This window comes from Chamaea fasciata, unplaced genomic scaffold (assembly GCF_029207755.1).
Source record: "Chamaea fasciata isolate MVZ Bird 193981 ecotype frontalis unplaced genomic scaffold, bChaFas1.0.hap1 SCAF_3, whole genome shotgun sequence".
NCBI lineage: Eukaryota > Metazoa > Chordata > Aves > Passeriformes > Sylviidae > Chamaea > Chamaea fasciata.
In genome coordinates this window covers 27,934,344-27,952,455 of record NW_027094088.1, presented here as the reverse complement: position 1 = coordinate 27,952,455, position 18,112 = coordinate 27,934,344, and the positions used below count along the sequence as shown (strand labels likewise).

The 18,112-nt window shown below is 45.8% G+C and overlaps 1 protein-coding gene across 6 annotated transcripts in view; it reads right to left on the bottom strand.

The window, feature by feature from the left end:
- Positions 1–10,458: 10,458 nt before the first annotated feature.
- DAAM2 (dishevelled associated activator of morphogenesis 2) overlaps positions 10,459–18,112 on the bottom strand; it is a 197,934-nt gene continuing 190,280 nt past the window's right edge. For all 6 annotated transcript variants that reach the window (XM_066178440.1, XM_066178438.1, XM_066178443.1 and 3 more), the window contains 2 exons: positions 14,284–14,454; positions 10,459–12,890 (listed from right to left, as the gene is read on the bottom strand). In XM_066178440.1, coding sequence (XP_066034537.1) covers positions 12,675–12,890; positions 14,284–14,454 — 387 coding nt within the window. In that variant the 3' untranslated portion in view covers positions 10,459–12,674. The remainder of the gene's footprint in view (positions 12,891–14,283; positions 14,455–18,112) is intronic.

The window sequence follows — 18,112 nt, the reverse complement described above, 5'->3', positions numbered from 1 at the left end:
TATTTCAAGGTGTTTTGATTTCTTTTTAATCAATGCACATGGCCAGCTCTGGAGGGGGCTGAACTAAGGGAGGGAGGCAGTGCAGCCACTGTTTCTGTACAAAGTATTTCCACATGCAAGTGAAACGGGGCTCAACTCGCTCGGTGCGTGTTTTGCAGTGCGGTTATGGGCTGCCGTTCCGCCTCCACAAAGCTGTTATTTATTTACTTAAAGACTTGCATTCCATGGAAAAAGATGCCCCAAGATAGCACTGTGTTTCTAAAATTAAACCCAGCTGGATGGAGTGGGGAGCAAGCGAGCACTCCTGTGCTCTCAACAGCAGCGGGAACAGGGTTCCCCATGTCCTGGACTCCCCCGCCCTCACTGAGCAGCGGGAGAGCCTGGCAAAATGCCTGCCATGTCCTCAGCCATGGAGGAGGCAGCTCTCTGGGAAGTCAGACCAAGTGCCTTACTCAACAGCAGGAGTGCCACTTCTTCCCATGTCAGGGGATCAGGGTTTAAGAGCAGTGCTAGCCCTTCCTGCCCCAGCAGCTCTGCAAAGCCCCCACTCTGCTACAGGACAGCAGACACCTCACCATGTGCCTGACACAGGTTTGAGTGTGGCCAGAAGTCCTTTAACAGAATTTGTGAAGAAGGCTGCATTCATGAGGCTCATCTCCTACCTAACCCAGACAATATTTTCATCTAGTTTATGTGTCACTGATAGCATCCTGCTCACAGTAAAGCTCAATTAGCCCTTGCTGTTGTAACCTAAGTTAAGAAACCTGTTCTCACCAAAGCCATTTATAGAAGGGAAGAGGAAAACCCAAGTATTCCTCCAACCTCGCATGGCACCAGCAAGAAATCCCTCTCAGACACACTCTCAGCACCTGTTCCTCTGTCCACATGAGCACAGGGACTGCCTCTACATCTACAAGTGGCTCTGCTCAGAAATTAGCACATCAGCTCATCAGAGCAGCTGTGCCAGAGTTGCTGCTCAAGGGCTTTACCATGGCCTGCATTTAGCCTCATCCCTCAGACAAAATGTCTCCTCACACACACAGCTGAAGATTTCCAAAGGACAAGTTGGGCACTGGTGGAGGCCCCTGCACCCAAGAGGGCTAGGAGTGCTTTGGAGGCTCTAGGGAAGCAAAGCTCCAGCAATGGCAGAGGTGGCTCTGCAAGGACCATGGGAAGGAAAGTGAACTACAGCCCCAGACCTTGCTTCCCTGCACCAGAAGGTTCACACAAGGGTGGGACGAGAAAAACTGGTAAAGAGTTTTAAGCCAGACCCAGAATGAACAGGAAAAGAAACAAGGATGATAGCTAATGGGAATGACTGAGCATCAGGAAAAATGGTGAAAGCAGTGGCAAAGTCAGGGTGCCCATGCAGCTGCTGTGTCCAGGCTCATGTGCCAGCTCTCCCAAGGCCTCAGGACCATGTCCTGAGTACATGGTCTGAGTACAGACAGAAGCTGCTGCTCCTTCCCCTATAGGCAAAGAGGCAGTCCCTGGCATCACATGAAGCTTGTTTCATCAGAGGCAAAAAGGACAGTCCCACCACTACTGGCCTGGACTGTCGTCCAAAAGAACCTGACCACACATATGTGGGCCAGACCAACATGTCATGCTTGGTAAGTCACTCAAATTATTGTTTGCAGATGGGGACACTAACCTGGCATTCCCATTGATCTGTGCACTCTGCAGTGAGCACCTAGAGACAGATTTCCAAGCTTGAGGGCTCCTCATGCCTGATGTGCAATTGGAGAAAATGATGTTTGCTACCAGATTGACAAATCTGTTTTTAGCAGATAGGCTTTTGTCCCTTGATTTCTCCTAAATATTAGAGGAAGATTTCACCTTGCTTGCTCCCAAGGGAAAACCTTCACATGTGTTGGTGATGGCCCAGTCCCTGTTCTAATGAGAGTGAGGTGCAGACTTTCAGGGTTCATTGCAGAGCTGAGGGAAAGGGTGAGGAGGAGTAAGAAGAGAAGCGAGCTAGCCACCAGAGAAGATCTCAGGAAAGAGCCTGCCCCTCATCAAAGCTCAGCTATTTCTGCAACTATGCCCAGCTTCCCATAATTATATTGGTTCTGCTCTGCACAGCACTAAGTCAGGTCTACTGATCCTTGTCCAAACTCCTGCTGCCTTCCTGTCTGTGTTAGGGTGCCAGCATGGGTTAAAAATTAGAGAGTGAGATTGCCTCAGTATCTGATTTATCCCCTTTTTTCCTTCCATCTTGATTTGGGATGTGCTGGTCAGCATCCCCCAAAGAGAGGATTAATCAGGAACAGAGAGAGAGCTGGCAGCTGCCTGACAAGGACAAGACCATGGCTATGGGACAAGTTGCAATTTGGACTCTCTTGCTTTGACCCTGGTACAAGTCCAAGACGTTCTTGCTGATGCATCCCAGCACTGACACCCCAGGAGCTGGCACAAGATCAGCACCCCCAAGGCCACAGCTAGTTCTGATCCCGATGTCACATTGCCTCAGTGCTGGAATTGCCTCTGCAGTGGAAGGCTGCCCATCCCTGTGACTCCAGAGGCAGCTCCAGCTCCTCTCCACTTACAGAGAAGCTTTCATTTCAGGGACCAGAACAAAGGAAGGTGTTACTGCCATTCCAAAAGGGCAATACTTATTTAACATTTGGCCCCTGGATGAAAAACAGCTGCACCACAAGGAGGACAATAGGAAAGTAGGACAAAGCACCCGATCTACCTGGCCACTCCCACCCCATGTGAAGCCCAGCTGACTGCAGAGCAACAGCACTTGTGCCAGGGTCAGTCCTCTGCCAGGGGCTTCACCTGGAGCCTGAGGTGCCCGAGCTCCTGCAGCTGTTAATATCACAGAGAAAGGGCAGCAGATCTTCCTGAGATGGGCAAGCTAAGGGTCATAGCAACAGAAAGGAATTGTGAGGTCACAAGAGGGAGGTAAACAGGGCTCAGATCTTGAAGGAAATGAGGAGTAGAAGCAAGGGGTACTTTACAGCAGAATGGGGCATGACTCTAAAGAGTTATTTTCTGCTTGGGAGCTCAACAGGAAAGAACACACTGGATTGCACAACTCTGGGAAAAATCTGCACTTTGGGGTTACCCAACAACTTCTACAAAGTAAGAGCAGATCCAGACTTGTTCAGGAGCACAAACATAGTGTGTGCTACCCAAGGAAACTCTTACCCAGTCATAACACCTTACCGTGAGCCCAGAGATAGGCAAGTACTGGGCTGATTTGTACTTCTGCCCCTGGAAACACCTCGTGACTATGTAGGGGATAAGATCACAGCTATCATTGCCCCCAAAGGCCATCACACCCAGACGGCACTCAGCCAGGCAGAGCCTGATCACAGGAATATCCAATGAGATGCTGCAGAATGCCATTTCTTACCTTTCAAATGCAGGGACCATCTAACTTTTGGGGGGGGTGTGGAATCCATCTTTGTTCTTTTACAGTATTGCCACAACCAAATGAAAAATAGCTTAAGCCTGAAGTAGATGGACACTCATTTTCCTCCTATTTTGTTTACTTCCTTCTGTGGACAACAGAGCATGCGCAAGCTTTTGATAGTTGTTTTGGTTTGTTTTGTTTTGTTGTTTTTTTTTTTTTTTTTTTTTCCCCCATTCCTCAGCACCATTCCTCAACAACTGTGCACAAAGCACCTTCTGACATCTTTACAGACCACTGGTTTACCAGGAACCACCACTGGCAAAACAGTGGCAGTCTGACAATCAACATGAGCTATGGATTCACCACAGACAAGTTCTTGTCTCTCATGAGGCATCCAGGCCAATTCTTACAACACTCATGGTATTTTGGGGGATAATAATACACAAGCTTTGCCCCTGCAGACCTACTGGTAAGGGAGAGTCTTTACTTACAAACAGATGAATAAAGCGTATTTGTCAGATTTCTTAAGGCAAGCACAGTTCTCCCCCCACCAATGTTTTAAAACCTCTACAAAGAACATGCAGAGACAGGAGCCCTCCTCCTCCTCTCTGCAGGGTCAGGCAGCAACATCACACAGTGCCCAGCACACCCACCTCCCTGTCTGCCCCGTAAGGAGTGTCCAGGGCTGATGTCAGCCCTGATCCCCAGGTCCCTGCAGCCTCTGCATGACCATTGTGCTTTCCTTGGTTATCAGCTGCCTCACTCCTTGCTGGAAGTGCTCTGAACAGGCCTTCTGTGAAAGGAGAGTATGGCAAAGGTCTTGCTCTAACACGACAGACCCAACCACTACTGGTCATAGACACTTCTGGCAAACAAAAGCCTTTTTCCACATCTCACAGCCATAAATTATGAAAGTCTTTTCCCAGATCACAGAATCACAGGCTATTATGAGTTGGAAGGGACCCACAGGAATCAAGTCCAACTCCTATGCGAATGGCCCAAACAGGGATTGAACCCACAATCTTGGTGTTTTTAGCACCATACTCTGACCGACTGAGCTAATCTTCCCTCCTCCTATTTTCTGATTTTTTCAATTAATGTAATTAGAGATATAGTCTCCTTCCATGAGCATTCAAGAAATTGGCTCAACACAATTGTGCCCCACATTTAAGACAAAGTGGGCAAAGAACAATTCCTGGATTCCCATGTTAAACTATTCACAGCATTTCAGACCCTTCTGGGACCCTGAGGTTCAATGCTGCCACATGGTAGGAAAGATGCAGCAACTCACTCAAAGCAAGCCTCCACCACACTGCTGAGTCTGTGGTGGGGAGAATTAGGGAAAAAACAGCAAAAAAGGCAAAAGGGAGGGAAGAAAAGAAGCAAACGAGATGAAAAACAGCAAAAAGAGAGGAAAGACAAAAAAAAAAGGACCTTACCTCCTGGTGACCGTAAGCAAAGTAGAGATAAATAGCAACTAGGCCTCAGAGCAAACAGCAAGAAGCCCATTAACTACAGGAATATCAAACAAACAAAATCTATCACAATAATGATGAAAACCAAAACTTTTGGGCTTTGAGAGGGGGAAAAATCCCCAAACTTTATTTTTTTTTATTTCCTAGTGGTGCAAATCTAGGGCCAAGCAGATTTCTCCCAGAAAGCTCCATGTCCACTATGGCAGAGATAAACACCACCTTTGTTTAATCAGAAGCCAAAAGTTAAAGACAGAGAAAACTGGTAAATGATAGACTCAGCCCTTCCCAGCAAGAGCAGAAAGCTCCCTTTACACTCCTCTTCACTCCCAGTCATTCAGCTACACCCCAACCCTAGTTTTGCTCAGAAAAAGTCATGAGGCACCTACCTTGCTCTGTGCAGTGATGACAAGGACAGGGAGGTCCACAATCATGGTGACGACCAGGAAGATGGAAGGAGGCTTCTGTGATGTACCCATGCTGCAGGGCAGAACACCAGCTCCTCACTGTGTGCTCCAACCCCAAACAAAATATTAAAAAAAAGTCTTCTTACAATTCAGGCAGGATGTCTTTCTTGTTCAAAGCAGATAATTCAAATGCCACTGGGTTTCACCTCTAATAAGAGGAGAAGCAATGGTTTGACTTCCTCTACCAAACCCCAGCTGCCAGGATAGACAACTCAGGGGGGTCTCTGCATTTTCATCCTGCCTCTACCACTCACATGATGCAGATGTTTCAGAAACATCCCTTTGCCTCTGCCCTTACATCTGTACAGCAAGAACCTAAAAGTCAGAATTATAGGAAAGTATGAACCAAATAGATCAAAACAGAGAAACTAAAAGCCTTTGTAAGGACTAAAAGCCAAGAACCCTCCCACAGAGCACTCAGACTCCCATTTGCTGCCTGTTTATCCTCAGCCTGTGCAAGCAATTACACCCTAATTACTTTTGCTTATTTCCACAATTCTTCCCACCTGAGAGCCAGAGCCAACAGCTGGGACTTTGTCTGGGGTCCCTGGGAACTTTAGTGCTGCAGGAATGTGCTGCATAGCCAGCAAGGCTCCCACTGGAAGCCACATATGATCTTCTCAGGAGCTCAAGGTTAAAGCATTGCCCTTTGATAGGTTGAAGATAAGAATGAAATGTTGTGGCTTAAGGATAATTTTGTCAGAGGGCTCTTTCCATTAACAGAAATGGCGAGATCTGTGTATGAATGGAACAGCTGCACACATTGCCTCCATGATGCCCCTGAGCTCCAAGGAATTCCTCAGCACACCCTTCAATCCAGAAACAAATAAGTCCTAAACCTTGTGTGCATCTTGCTCACCCCTCTGTTCTGTGTCTAACTTCTCTCCAGATTCACCACCTTGCTTTTCCGAAGTCTTCACTCCTGATGTTGGATTTCCTGCTTTCTTTTCAGCTGGCCTTATTTAACTCCTTCCTTGGCAGCAATGCTGTCCTGCCCACTCCTCCTCCGAGTCAATGCTCTTGCTGTCGGGACGTTGCTCAATTACGTGAGTTCAGGATCAGTGCTACCGCCCTGCACTCCCTTCCTTGTTCAGAATAGTCATGTCCAGCCATGGATTATGAACTCCTAGATATCAGGACTGTCTTAACTTTTCCTTTAAGTGAACTCCTGTGTACCATATGTAGTTCTGAAAGTGGAACGAGTAAGAGCTTTTCAGGAGGACCCTTGGATATGGTGACCTGCCGACTCCGTGATCAGCTCTCACCATTGCACAGCCTGGGGAGGATGTGCTTTTGCTCCATGGTGTTGCTTGTTCCTCCAGAACAACCTGTGGAGTTTCTCACCAGCTCTCCAGTGACGGTGTCACCTAAAGAGCTGCACACTCTTGACCAAAAACCCAGAGCTTAACAAAAAACTGCACTCAGACCCCAATTTGCCTATCGGACTTTGCGGCAAAATGCACACAAAATGAAACTACAAAGAAATGTACAGAGACGCAGTGGGGGAAATATATCTTTAATTTTTTTTGCTTTTGTTTTTTTAGTATTACAGTATATTCTTATAAAAAGATACAGATAAAAAGGACACTACAGGATTTGTACATTTAATTCACTATAGCCTTAAACTGACTAAGAAATGAGGATAGGCCAAGGCATTACAACAGCACACAACCTCCCACTTCAGTAAGCAGCACTGTACTTTCTAGCTTGGCAGGCAGGGCCACCTCCTAAAGTGACCTGCGAGTTTCAATCTGAGCAGGCTTGCAGGGGAGCAGAACGGCTGCAGGTGGGGATGACTTAGAAGGGAGGCATTGAGCACAGAGTCGCTCAGGTACCGAACATTCCTTCACAATTCTAAAAACTGCAAAGCTTTAAAGAGCCTGTTCAAAGGCAAGCAGGAAGGGGGCAAATGGCTTTTCGAGAGGCTTTTCTAGATCAACTGGCTCAGAGCTCCTAGTGGGGGAGGCTGAAAGGACCAAGCCCTATATGAGCTGTGGCAGAACATCTTGGAAATAGAGAAAACTGCCTTAAGGAGAGTGTTAATCCAGATCCTACTTTAAATTATGCTGATGTAAAACCAGAGCAACATGAACTGGTTACTGTGGATCAATTCTACATTACCACCCATAACAGAAGATTCCGGTTTGGAACCATCCAGACTCTTTCATGAAATGAGGTGCCAAAACACCACGCTAGACTCATGGCATCCCTCTCAGCAGGCACTGAGTGAGTAAATCTGGCCATTTTCAGGAAATACTGGTCATCAGAACTACTACTTGGATTAATAGATACATTTTTTTATACATTATGTAAATAAATATATAAATTCCATATTTTCAGTTGGCCAAATTGTATTATCCAGGTTGGTCTGTTCTACCTTTATAAGAGAAATTAGGGTGGCCAATGGAGAGTACCTCTGGATGGCAGGCAATCAGAAATCTCCTGTGTCAAGTGCAGAAGCCAAGGAGCAATGGCCAAACACCTTATGATTGCCAGAGACTCCACGGGTAACAAATCAACGAGTAGAAAGATTTTGCTTACCTGGGGTAAACCTGGGGAAGTGGGCTGGAGGAGAAAAGACATAATGTAGGTGAAATCTTTCTTTGGCCATGAAGATAGGGAGGAATATTAGCTCTGAGGAAGAAGAACTCTCCCAGTTTGTCTCACTAGTGTGTTAAATCTGGTGAGAAGTTACAGGGCATGAACCACTTGTGGCCATCTAGCCAAGCTTCTCTGGAATTATGGACCAAATTCATGTGGAACGGTAAAGTTTGAGTGAGCAACTGTGCACCTTAACTCTTCTCATTGTGATAAAAAACAAACATCTTTTGTAGAAAGTGTTCTAAAATAACCAGCCTCCATCAGTTCACTACAAGCTTTAAAATGAGTGCTTTCCCAGAACCAGGATCACCAGGGGCAGAGTAATTATGACAAAAGTCAATAGTTTTATTTTCTTCCTTCCCACACCAAGACTGCTCACCTACATCCCCTGGCCTGGCTCAGCTGGCACAGGAGCCAAGCCAGCTCTCCAGCTGGTGTAATGCCCTGGCACGGTCTCAATAGTCTTTGCTGTAATGCAGCGTATACATACAAACATAGCAAACTAAAATAAGGCAAAATAAATAGAGGTGTCAGATTTACAGGTTCCCCTTAGTGATTCCTAAAACCTTTTTTTTTTAAAAAAATCATTTAACCCCCAAACAAACAGACAAACAAAACCCAAAACAACCAACCTAGAAACAAAACTGCATATATCATGTACATCATCTACTGTACAACAGATCTCCTTTCCCCTCATGGAAACTCCTGACACAAGCTTCTCCCATGCAACCCAGCTCAAAGCGTGATCTTTCCCAAAGAAAAGGAAAGATTTAGCCAGTGGGGCTGATAATTATAGAAACACCTGCCCCACAGTCTCCCACCAGGATCCTTTGCAATTCCTTTCCCTTCCTCAGACATTGTGAACACATTACAGAAATGCTTCTGAAGGACATCCAGGTAGTTTCCCTAGTGAGGAAGTCTCTCATCCCTGAACACTAGCTCTACTTCTGCTCTTGTAGGGAACTGGTGCCTGGACAATGGCTGTGCTATAGAGCATGGAAGGGTCTTGCTCCTTGAAGTCACTTTACCTTGTAGCATTTCTAGAGACGATAGACTGAGAAGAATGACTCAGTTCAAAGCAAGTGAATGGGGGAGGGAGTCTTTTCTGGGATCATCCTAATGCAACCTATGCAGCAACAGTGCAGAGACACAGAGGTGAGTGAGCTCTAGACCTCTAGGGACAAATTCTGGAGAGTTAGAAAGTACCTCTTCTAGGTGTGAGGAACTTCATCATGAAGTCAGCAATTACTGTATTTCTGCAGGAAGCAGAACAAGTCCTCAATTATGCCTTTCTTTCTCACATCTCCCTCTTCTCCACTTACTTCCAATGACAGAATGACTTCTCTTACAATGCTGGTTCTAGGCACAGGTGCAAAGACAACAGCAGACCCTAGCTCTACTCCAGTTTCTCCAGTGAGGTTAGACCTCAGACTACTTCCTAAACCTACTCAGGAATATGATTTTCTTTCTCCTTCAGCACCTGGCAACTCAATCACAACTGCTGAAGAAGAGAGTATTATATGCACTCACGGTACCCAAGAGATGAGAAATTTGGCTTCAGCAAGAATCTGATGCCAGGTTCTACAGCAAAGCCAAGTTTTTCCTTATCTTCTGTGCGGGTAACCTCATCTCATACAGTAGATAAGTTAATGGGCCTCTCTGCTTGTCAACACTCGTATGAAAACACTGCTTGCCTCAGTGTGAAACTGAACTTTTCCAAAACCTTCTTTATGAACTTTCACCATAGAGTCAAGAGCCTGGGGGACCGTCCAGCACACTGTATGAAGCTTTTGGCCACCATCGCTGATTCAAAACAGGGGGAGCCTGGGGCGCTGGAGTGCTGAGAAAGTTGAGTTGCATTGAATCAGGGCATGACTCTGAGCTTTCTGTCCATCCCCTTAAGGATCCCACAGCTGATTTATAGGAGTTGCACAATCTCTCATTATTAATGTATGAGTCAAAGAAGTGGCAAAATTAAAGCAGCTTTCTTTGACTCTCAGTGTGGCTGGACTGTTCTTGCGTACCATCATATAGAACCTCTTTAAATCAGGGCTGAATTGTGTACAGAAAGGGACAGAGGATTTATCACTCTCTCTGCTTTTGCTACATTTGTGGCCTGGCAAAGTGACTTCAGTTTCAGAAAGCACAGTACAAACCTGGTTTGACAAATACTGAGGCAGGTGAAATGCTGTATTTATATTCAAAAGGTTTGCCCTGAGGTGTTTCTTCTCTGGCAGCTGCCATGCTGACAGTCTACTTTATCAAACAAGTACCTGGGGAGCAAGCAAGCGGCTGTACTTGCACATCATCTTGCACCAGGACTGACCTTGGCACTACACGTGAAGTTCTGGGTGAGTCCTAAGCCCAGGGAGAACAAAGAGGGAGGGAAAACACCCTACAATGTTCTAATCCCCAAAAGCATAATCTTTGGAATTCAGGGATTATTCAAATCTAAACTCAACTGTATACCAATTTGGCACATATTACCACCTCTCATATGGCTTACATGGCATAGGTTACATGGCATGCTTTAAAACAAGACAAACAAAAGGGCTGGGATATATAGCAAGTCTACTTCAGGGAGCAGCAAGGAGCTTGTTAATATAATTTACAAGAGACATTTCTAAAAATCCATTTGTAATTTAAAATAAAAATGCTTAAAAAAGTGAGATTTTTTCTTAAACTTTCAAAAACCTTTATGAAATAGTCTTTCTTCTACAAGGTGCTTGTGTCCACTGCAATAGGCATTGCTGTTAATAGCTAATCCCAGAAGGGGAGTGGGATAGTAAGGGAGGAGAATGCACCCAGCTCTTGTAAGATACCAGCTCTTTACGATGAGTATTATACAGAGGCGCGGCAGTCTGGAATGTCCTAAATAGGGAAATTCTGGGGTGGGAGACTCAAAATTCAGTAAACAATGAAACATCAGAGTTTAACAATTCTGACTTTTTTGCTTCTCTTCATAGATTACATAATTATTTAACTCTCAAAGTGTTCAGAAAACCACCAGAGTTTGCTTCTCTGACATTGTAATGTGTAATACTGATCAGGCAGCGTGCATTGCAGAGGAAGTTCTGTTCTGCAGACTCAGTGCAGAGCCTGAGGTTAAGTGACATTCAGAGAAAAATCAAACCAAATGATTAAACTTCCCTGGAATTCCTTGACAGTTTGTGCTGTTGACTAATGCAGCAATTTGTAGATGGTGGGTCCCTCTTCTCAAATGTTCTCTCTTTTCTCCTGTCTAGGAGGAAGAATCCATCACCATTCTTTCTTTTCCTCTTTTCCTTCTCCAGGGAAGATAATAAAAAAGAAGACAAGTTTGAAACAAAAGGTTAAAAAAAAAAAGGCCATGACAGCCCACACAATCCAATCCCTTTCCTAGAACCATGAAGACACGCATGAAGAATTCAAGCCTCTTCTTGGGTTCTTTGCTTTTCTACTTATAGATTTAATTCATGTAAAATAACTACAAATTTATTTGTTTCTTCTGAATTAACCCAACTCCAAAGCCTGCTTGGCTTATACAGTTCTGTGTCCTCCTCAAAAAACTCTCAGTTTTAATTATGGGGCTCTCCCTTGGTTCATCCCAAGTGATTTCTTCAAAATGAAAAAGTCAGCATGCTCCAAGGCTCTCCTTTGACACCATTCATATCTTACAGAGCGACACGGTTCCCCTTGGCAGGAGTGGGGTGTGTGCAGTGGAGGTCAGGCTGTTAGACAGAAAGACCAGTTCATGCCAACAGAAATCACAGCTAGAATCAAGTGGAAAAGAAATCTCACTTCTGGCAGGCAGCAAACCCATTTGCTTTTTGCTACTGGAGACCTGTGGATGATACAAGGGAGCTCCCAATTTCCAATTTTGCACAAACAGATAAGAAATTTTCCACTGATTCTCTGCCAGCCTCCAGCAATGACAACAGGCTCTACAGTCATCTACTTGTAATCCCAACCTGGCAGTGACTTAGTTTTCTAAAGGAAAACCAGAGTTTCTTTCCAAGAAGATGCATTTCATAGCTTTGAGACTCAACCACCAAGAAATTCCAGAAAACTCTTTCTAGCAAAGCAGAATCCAAAAGACTTTTGGAAGTTATTATATGTTGATCCTGATTCTTGAATTTCATTTTGTTACAGAATCTGAAGACTTCTTTCTAAGCTTCACTTGCTTTGGACAGTGTAGGCCACACAAAAATTCTATACAGGACATGAGCTTTTTCAGGTGCATTTTTCAGGTGCTAATCAATGGCTTATAAAATCCAAATCTAGAAGGGAATTGGAAACTTGAGAACCACATCCCAACAAACTCCTGAAGGCCAGTCTAGATCCTGAAGAAGTGATAGTTGTTTACAGAGTTGTTCTGAAATTAGTCTTCCTTGTTATCAGCAAACTGGAGATCGTGACTAGTTTTTACTTTGGCACACAGAAAATTATCTTGTTCCAACTGTGAGGTCGTCTGCAAGGCCCAAGTACTTTCTGTCATCACCATGAGGCCTTTGATGACACAACAAACTCCCAGAAGCAAATCTGTCAGCTCTGCATGGCCCAGTCACAGGCCCTGCTGGATCCACAGAGGCACTTTTATAATGGTTCAAATTAGGAGCACAGAAGAGGGATGAGAGGAAAGCTGGTCATGGAAAGGTAATGTCTCTAGCTACAGACCAAGGAAAACCTTTGTGGCAGCTGTCAGCCAGGCGCCATCACACACATTCATCTTCCTTGTTTTGCACTTTTTCATCACCTTCTTTTGGTTGATTATTTTTCTTCCTCTTGTAATTAATAATTTAGCTTTGTCACCACCCGCTCACGGCTTGTCTCTAAGCCTTGGTTCCCCGAACGCTTGCGGTTACGCTTGAGCTTGGATAAGTCTTTGTCAAAGACTTCACCCGACCTTAATGCTGACACTAGGTCATCAAACTCCCCACTCTCTTCAGAGATGCTTCCAGCTTTTGCTTTCTTTTGTCGCCTCTCTTTTTCCCTCTGTTCTTTTAGCTGTGGAGAAGGACACAGAATCTTAGGATTAGCTAACCAACATGCCAGATCACTAGGCACACTGCCAAGAAGCAGCTAAAATGCATCAGCAAAGATTAGGGAAAAAAAAGAGTAGGAGCTTATGCACAAGGCCCTCTCCTGTGCCAAGAGCAACAAGATGCCATGCTGGGCTTCTCTTCTACACAGGCAAGAAGAAAGCAGGAGAAATGAGGAATGAATAGCAGCACATGTCTGCCTCACAAAGCACAACTGGCCTGCAGCAAGAGGACACACAGGATCTGTCCATGCTGCTGCTGTTGTTTTGCACTAATTTTACAGCAGGATAGTGCCAACTCAGCTCTCACTTTCCACTGCTCAGCTCCAGGATCAGTAAAACTGGCAACGGATGGTGGTGGCTATCAGGAAGGTAACAGATCGCTTGCTCTGCAAATGATAGCCCCACATTGCAGGAAAACTCTTTCCATAAGGCCTCCTTCATGGCATATTAGGCCTATGAAACCATCCTACTGTGCTTTAACTGTGGGCCCTGAACTTTCCAGGCTGGCTGAGAGGAAACTTGAGTCTATGTCCTGGCATTTTATCCTTGTGTCTAACAGTAAGGCTGCTGGCATCCTGGTGTTTTACCTCTCTCCTCTTCTGAAAGGCACAAACCACTGCTTTTGGCTCAGCAAACATTTAAATCAGCAACACCCTGCAGCGCGGCCTGGGGCCATGGCAGCAGCCAAGCCTAAGGCGCCAGCAGGGGGGAAGGAGGCAAGGGACTGCCGAGTTCTCAGGCAGCACAGAGGCTGAGGTTAGAGAGGGAGGCTGGTTCACACAAACCCCTGGGGACACACACGTCTGTCTCCCAGCAGCAGAACCCACAGAAAGTTCTCCTGCCACATCAAGGCCAGACGCAGCCCCAGTAATCAGGCATTGAGGCTGGCCAGAGAGAAATACTGCCGGTGTGGGCTGCAGCAGGTGCCAGGGCATTTGCTGTGTCACTGTGCACTGTCAGATGACAGGCACACAGCAGATGATGATGGAGTCTGACTGGAAGCTGACCAGCTTGGCAGGACTGAGGGAAATCTGGCTTCTTTGCTTACAGCCCAAAAGCAGTATAGTCAGGCATGGGGTGATGGCAACCCCATCCTGCAAAGTGCCAGGGCAGAAATGCCTGGGCTAGATTTGGTATCTGAATCCAAAACAGGGTAATTTGGGAGTCAAACAGTACGTCCTTGAGAGCTGAAAAGACAGACAGCAGGGAAAATGTCATTATGTGAGAACAGAATGATGACAAAGAGAGGTGTCAGGGAGAAGAACATAAAACAGTGACAGGACATGAGCACAGGAATTTCTCTCAAGACATGTAAAGGTGAGTGAAGGAAACATCTTCCTGTGCCCAGATCCTCACCATGGCCTCCATGCGTGCCCTGCGCTCCTCCTCTTCCTTTTTCTTCCTCATGTTCTCCAGATCTTGCTTGGCCTCTGCAAATGACTGTAAGAAAGTGTCGAAGATGCCAAAAAATTCATCTGGCTGCATCTTGCCCTCGGTCTCTCCAAAATGCTTCAGTGCCTTGGCATACTGTCAAGGGGGCAGAAAACACAAGAGCCATAATTAGGTAGGTAGTTTGGTGAAGGCAGCAAATAACCACAAGAAACCACACCATGTAATTCAATACCCTCTGAGCATTCATGTGGCAAGAGTAGAAACTACCCCCAGCAACAGAAGTGCTTCTCCTTAAGGCAGGTGCCTCTATCCCTGAAGAGTATGCTCTCCTGAATTTCCTTAGGGCAACATGCAGCAATACTGCTGGAGAACACTACCTGTCCACTGATACAAAAAATTGTGTTTAGCTCCTGAGGGCAACAGAGTAATTTCAGAAGATGACACTGTGGCCACATCTCAGCTGCAGCTGCAGGACAGCCAAGGCACAGAAGATAGTGAGCTAGCTGGGGAAACAAGTAGTTTTAGTCCATACTTTCTCCTTCCATCATCCCTTCAAATCCACTTTTAAAATGCCTGGAGGTAAAAGTTTTTTGCAATAAAGCTACAGTCTGTCCTCTCAGAAACCTTCTGCCATGTCATCCATCTCCCTGGAGTCCTCTGAGTCAGGGCGTTGCCCGGGAGAGAGGAGACTATAGACAGACAAGGCATGAGAGAGCGGCAGAGAAAGCAGCCAGGGCTCCCGGGCAGACTTAAAAGAGAATGAATACATCACAAGTGGTTTTTATTTTAAAAAACAAATTTTGAGGCTGTAGGACATATATGGAGGCAGCCAACTGGCAGGACTTCAGTCACAGGGCAGCCCTGATGGGGATATGGTAAATTCACAGCAACCCCCGGCTCTTGGACATCAGTCCTGCTGTAGTTGTACTCTCTCCTTTTCACTCTCACACTCCTGAGCATATCTCACGGCTCACCAAAATGCACTCAAATGCAAGCTCATATAGCCTGTCAACAGCATGTACACACGTACAGTAAGTGCTGTGTAAGGATACACGTGCACTGCCCAGCTGCCCTCCCTCACACACCTCCATGCCACAGCAGGCAGCCCCAGGAACACGCTCCTGACAGTGCTTGTGCCCTGACGCACAGCTTCCCTAGCATTCCCTGCTTGCACTTTTAGCACACAACCACAGAGCAGCAGAGCATCCTTACAAACCTCAACATTTACCAGGCCAGGCTATGGACTGTCTTCAAGCTCTCTCATGCATGTATTCAGCTCATACTAACACAGCCCAGTCTCCCTTTCCTTATGTGGGTGCTCTTGCAGAATGGGAAAGACAGTAAGAACAGTTCAGGCTCTGATCCCAGCACAAAATGAGTTTGGAAGCAGGTCTCATAAACCCCTCTGGCCCTGTACCAGGTAAAGCATAAACAATGTCTCCCAGTCAACTGCAGGAGGAAGAAATCTCCAAGGAAAGCAACTTCCTTCTGGCACAGCCTGAGAGATTTAGCATCTCCCTTTCTCTGCTATCCCTGCCAGGCCCACAAAGCAGTTTGAAGCAATAGATTCTTTTTTCTTTCTTTAAAAAGGCTGTGTTCTCAGCCAGAAACAAACAAAGAAACCCAAAGAATCTTGGAAAAAAAGTGTTGGAAGAAATGCAAGTTGCTTTGAGCTACCAAACATGGCAGGAGTTGAAGGAAACACTACATAGAAACAGCAACAGATTACTTCTCCGTTTAGCTCCTTTCCTCTGAAGCCTCTGAAGACATACACGCAAGTATGCACACCTACACCCTCTCCCCACCCCTCTCTGTAATTTTATCTGTATATAATATACACATAGGCTCTTTGAATATTAGGGAAGTGCAGCAGTCTACAGTAACCCACAGTGAACCAGCACCAGCTCTTTGGCAAAGAGAATACTGGCTGTAAATATCACAGAGGGAGATAAAGCATCTCCATATGCTCTATTTTCTTGTCTTGCTTGCTCCAGTGTGACAATCAGCCAGGGAGGCAGGGAAATGCCAGAGAAAGACTTCAGCACAGGCACTGCCACCACTCCTTGAACACGCAGAGCACCTGAAGCTCATTGCTCACAGTGAATGTGCTACCTAGAATCTCTGCCCACTTAATTTGCATTAACTGTGAAAATTGAAAGTAAAGCTTAATTTAAGAGCAGTGACTAGAGCTGCCAGCTAGAAGGAAGGCTTGTCTAACTGCTGCAAAGCCTGATGGCCTGACATCAGGGGCAGCCCACAGGAGACGACTGTTGCACCTTGCAATGCACTGCCTCCACCCTGTGTTCCTCCTGCGCTCAGAAAGGTGAGCAAGGGGGCACACAGACATGAGCTGGTTGACTCCATGAATTTCCTAGTCACTTAAAGAAGCAGAAGTTGAAAAGGCAGGGGTTCCTTGCCTGGGGCTCTTGGATCCTACATGCATGGAAGTCTCCTTTAGAGGGTGGTGTTGTCTGCAAATGTTCAGCACGAGGCCTGTCACCCAACTACTAGCACCAGGTAGTTCGTGTCACACTGGCAAGAGGGGCTTTTGCCACTGCCTCCTCACTGCCACTCCAAGGAGGAACAGTGTTGCTGTGCTGGAAAGACTCAGCAGCCTGGGACCCTTCCAGACACACTCATGAGTCTAAGTTATTGTGGTCTCTAAGCAGCAGCAAGGAGGCTGAGAACAGCCTGTCTTTGGTGCCCTGTAACACAGGGCTTAGGAGGTCACAATCACTTATTGTAAAGTAGTGAAAGACGAAAAGCAAAAAATCTGTGAGCTGGATGACCTAAAATAACTACAAAAGGAAAAATCTGGAGTTCACTGAAATAAACATTCTCCTTCTTTCTCTACCCTCTCTGGAAAAAAAAGCTGACTGAGCAAAAAAGCTGACTGAAGGCAAGTCAGGAGATCCAGCTTCAGCTGCCAGCTCAGCCCATGATGTGGCTTGGGAACTCATGCTTCCTTTCTGAGCCTTGTGTCCTCCATTCGTTACAGAACAGAAAGTGTCGTCCCCCTAATCAGATATAGCCAATGGCAAAAAACCAGTTGTTCACATCTGTAGAGCACTGCACAAATGTAATGCACTATTGTAAAGAGACACATGCTGTCTTTTCACTGTTTAAACTACAACAGACCCCTCTGGCTTTATTACTTCTTCTACTTCTCTGTAATTCTGGTTCTGTGACCATGTGCTTTTCCAAAGCACTGGTGCTGGAATGAGGGGCGGTGAGCTGCTGCAGACAACCTTCACAAAGCTGTTTACAAAGCCCAGGCTTCTGCCTACCCACGGTGGCTAAAATGACACTGCTTCCCTCACTCAGGGTAGCCCTCTCTTCTGCTCTCATGGGATTTGTGTCACTGTGTAGAGATCGCTTGACTGTTCCATGGACAGATTCCCTGCCAAAAAACACCAGCTCTTGTGCACAGTTGTGAAACCTGTAGCTGAGTCCTCACGCATGAAAAATGCTTCCCAGAATTTTGTGATGTGCTCTAATATTGTGGAACAAGGGCTGAAACTTGCTTATTCCTGAAGTCATTTGGGGACAGATGACATGGGTAAAAGCAAAATGGAAAACTCTGTTTCAGCAGGTTTTTCACTGTAACACAGAACAGTATATCTTTTTTCATTAAAAAATTCATTTCTGCACCATAAGGGCCCCCAAGCTCCATGATATAACAGGTTCACGAGCTCAGTGCCAGTTCTGCTTCCTCTGCCAAACTTTCCACTGAATTTACCCCCTTGCCAAAGCAAATCGTTTAGACAGTTGTTTATTTTAAAAAGCCATTTTA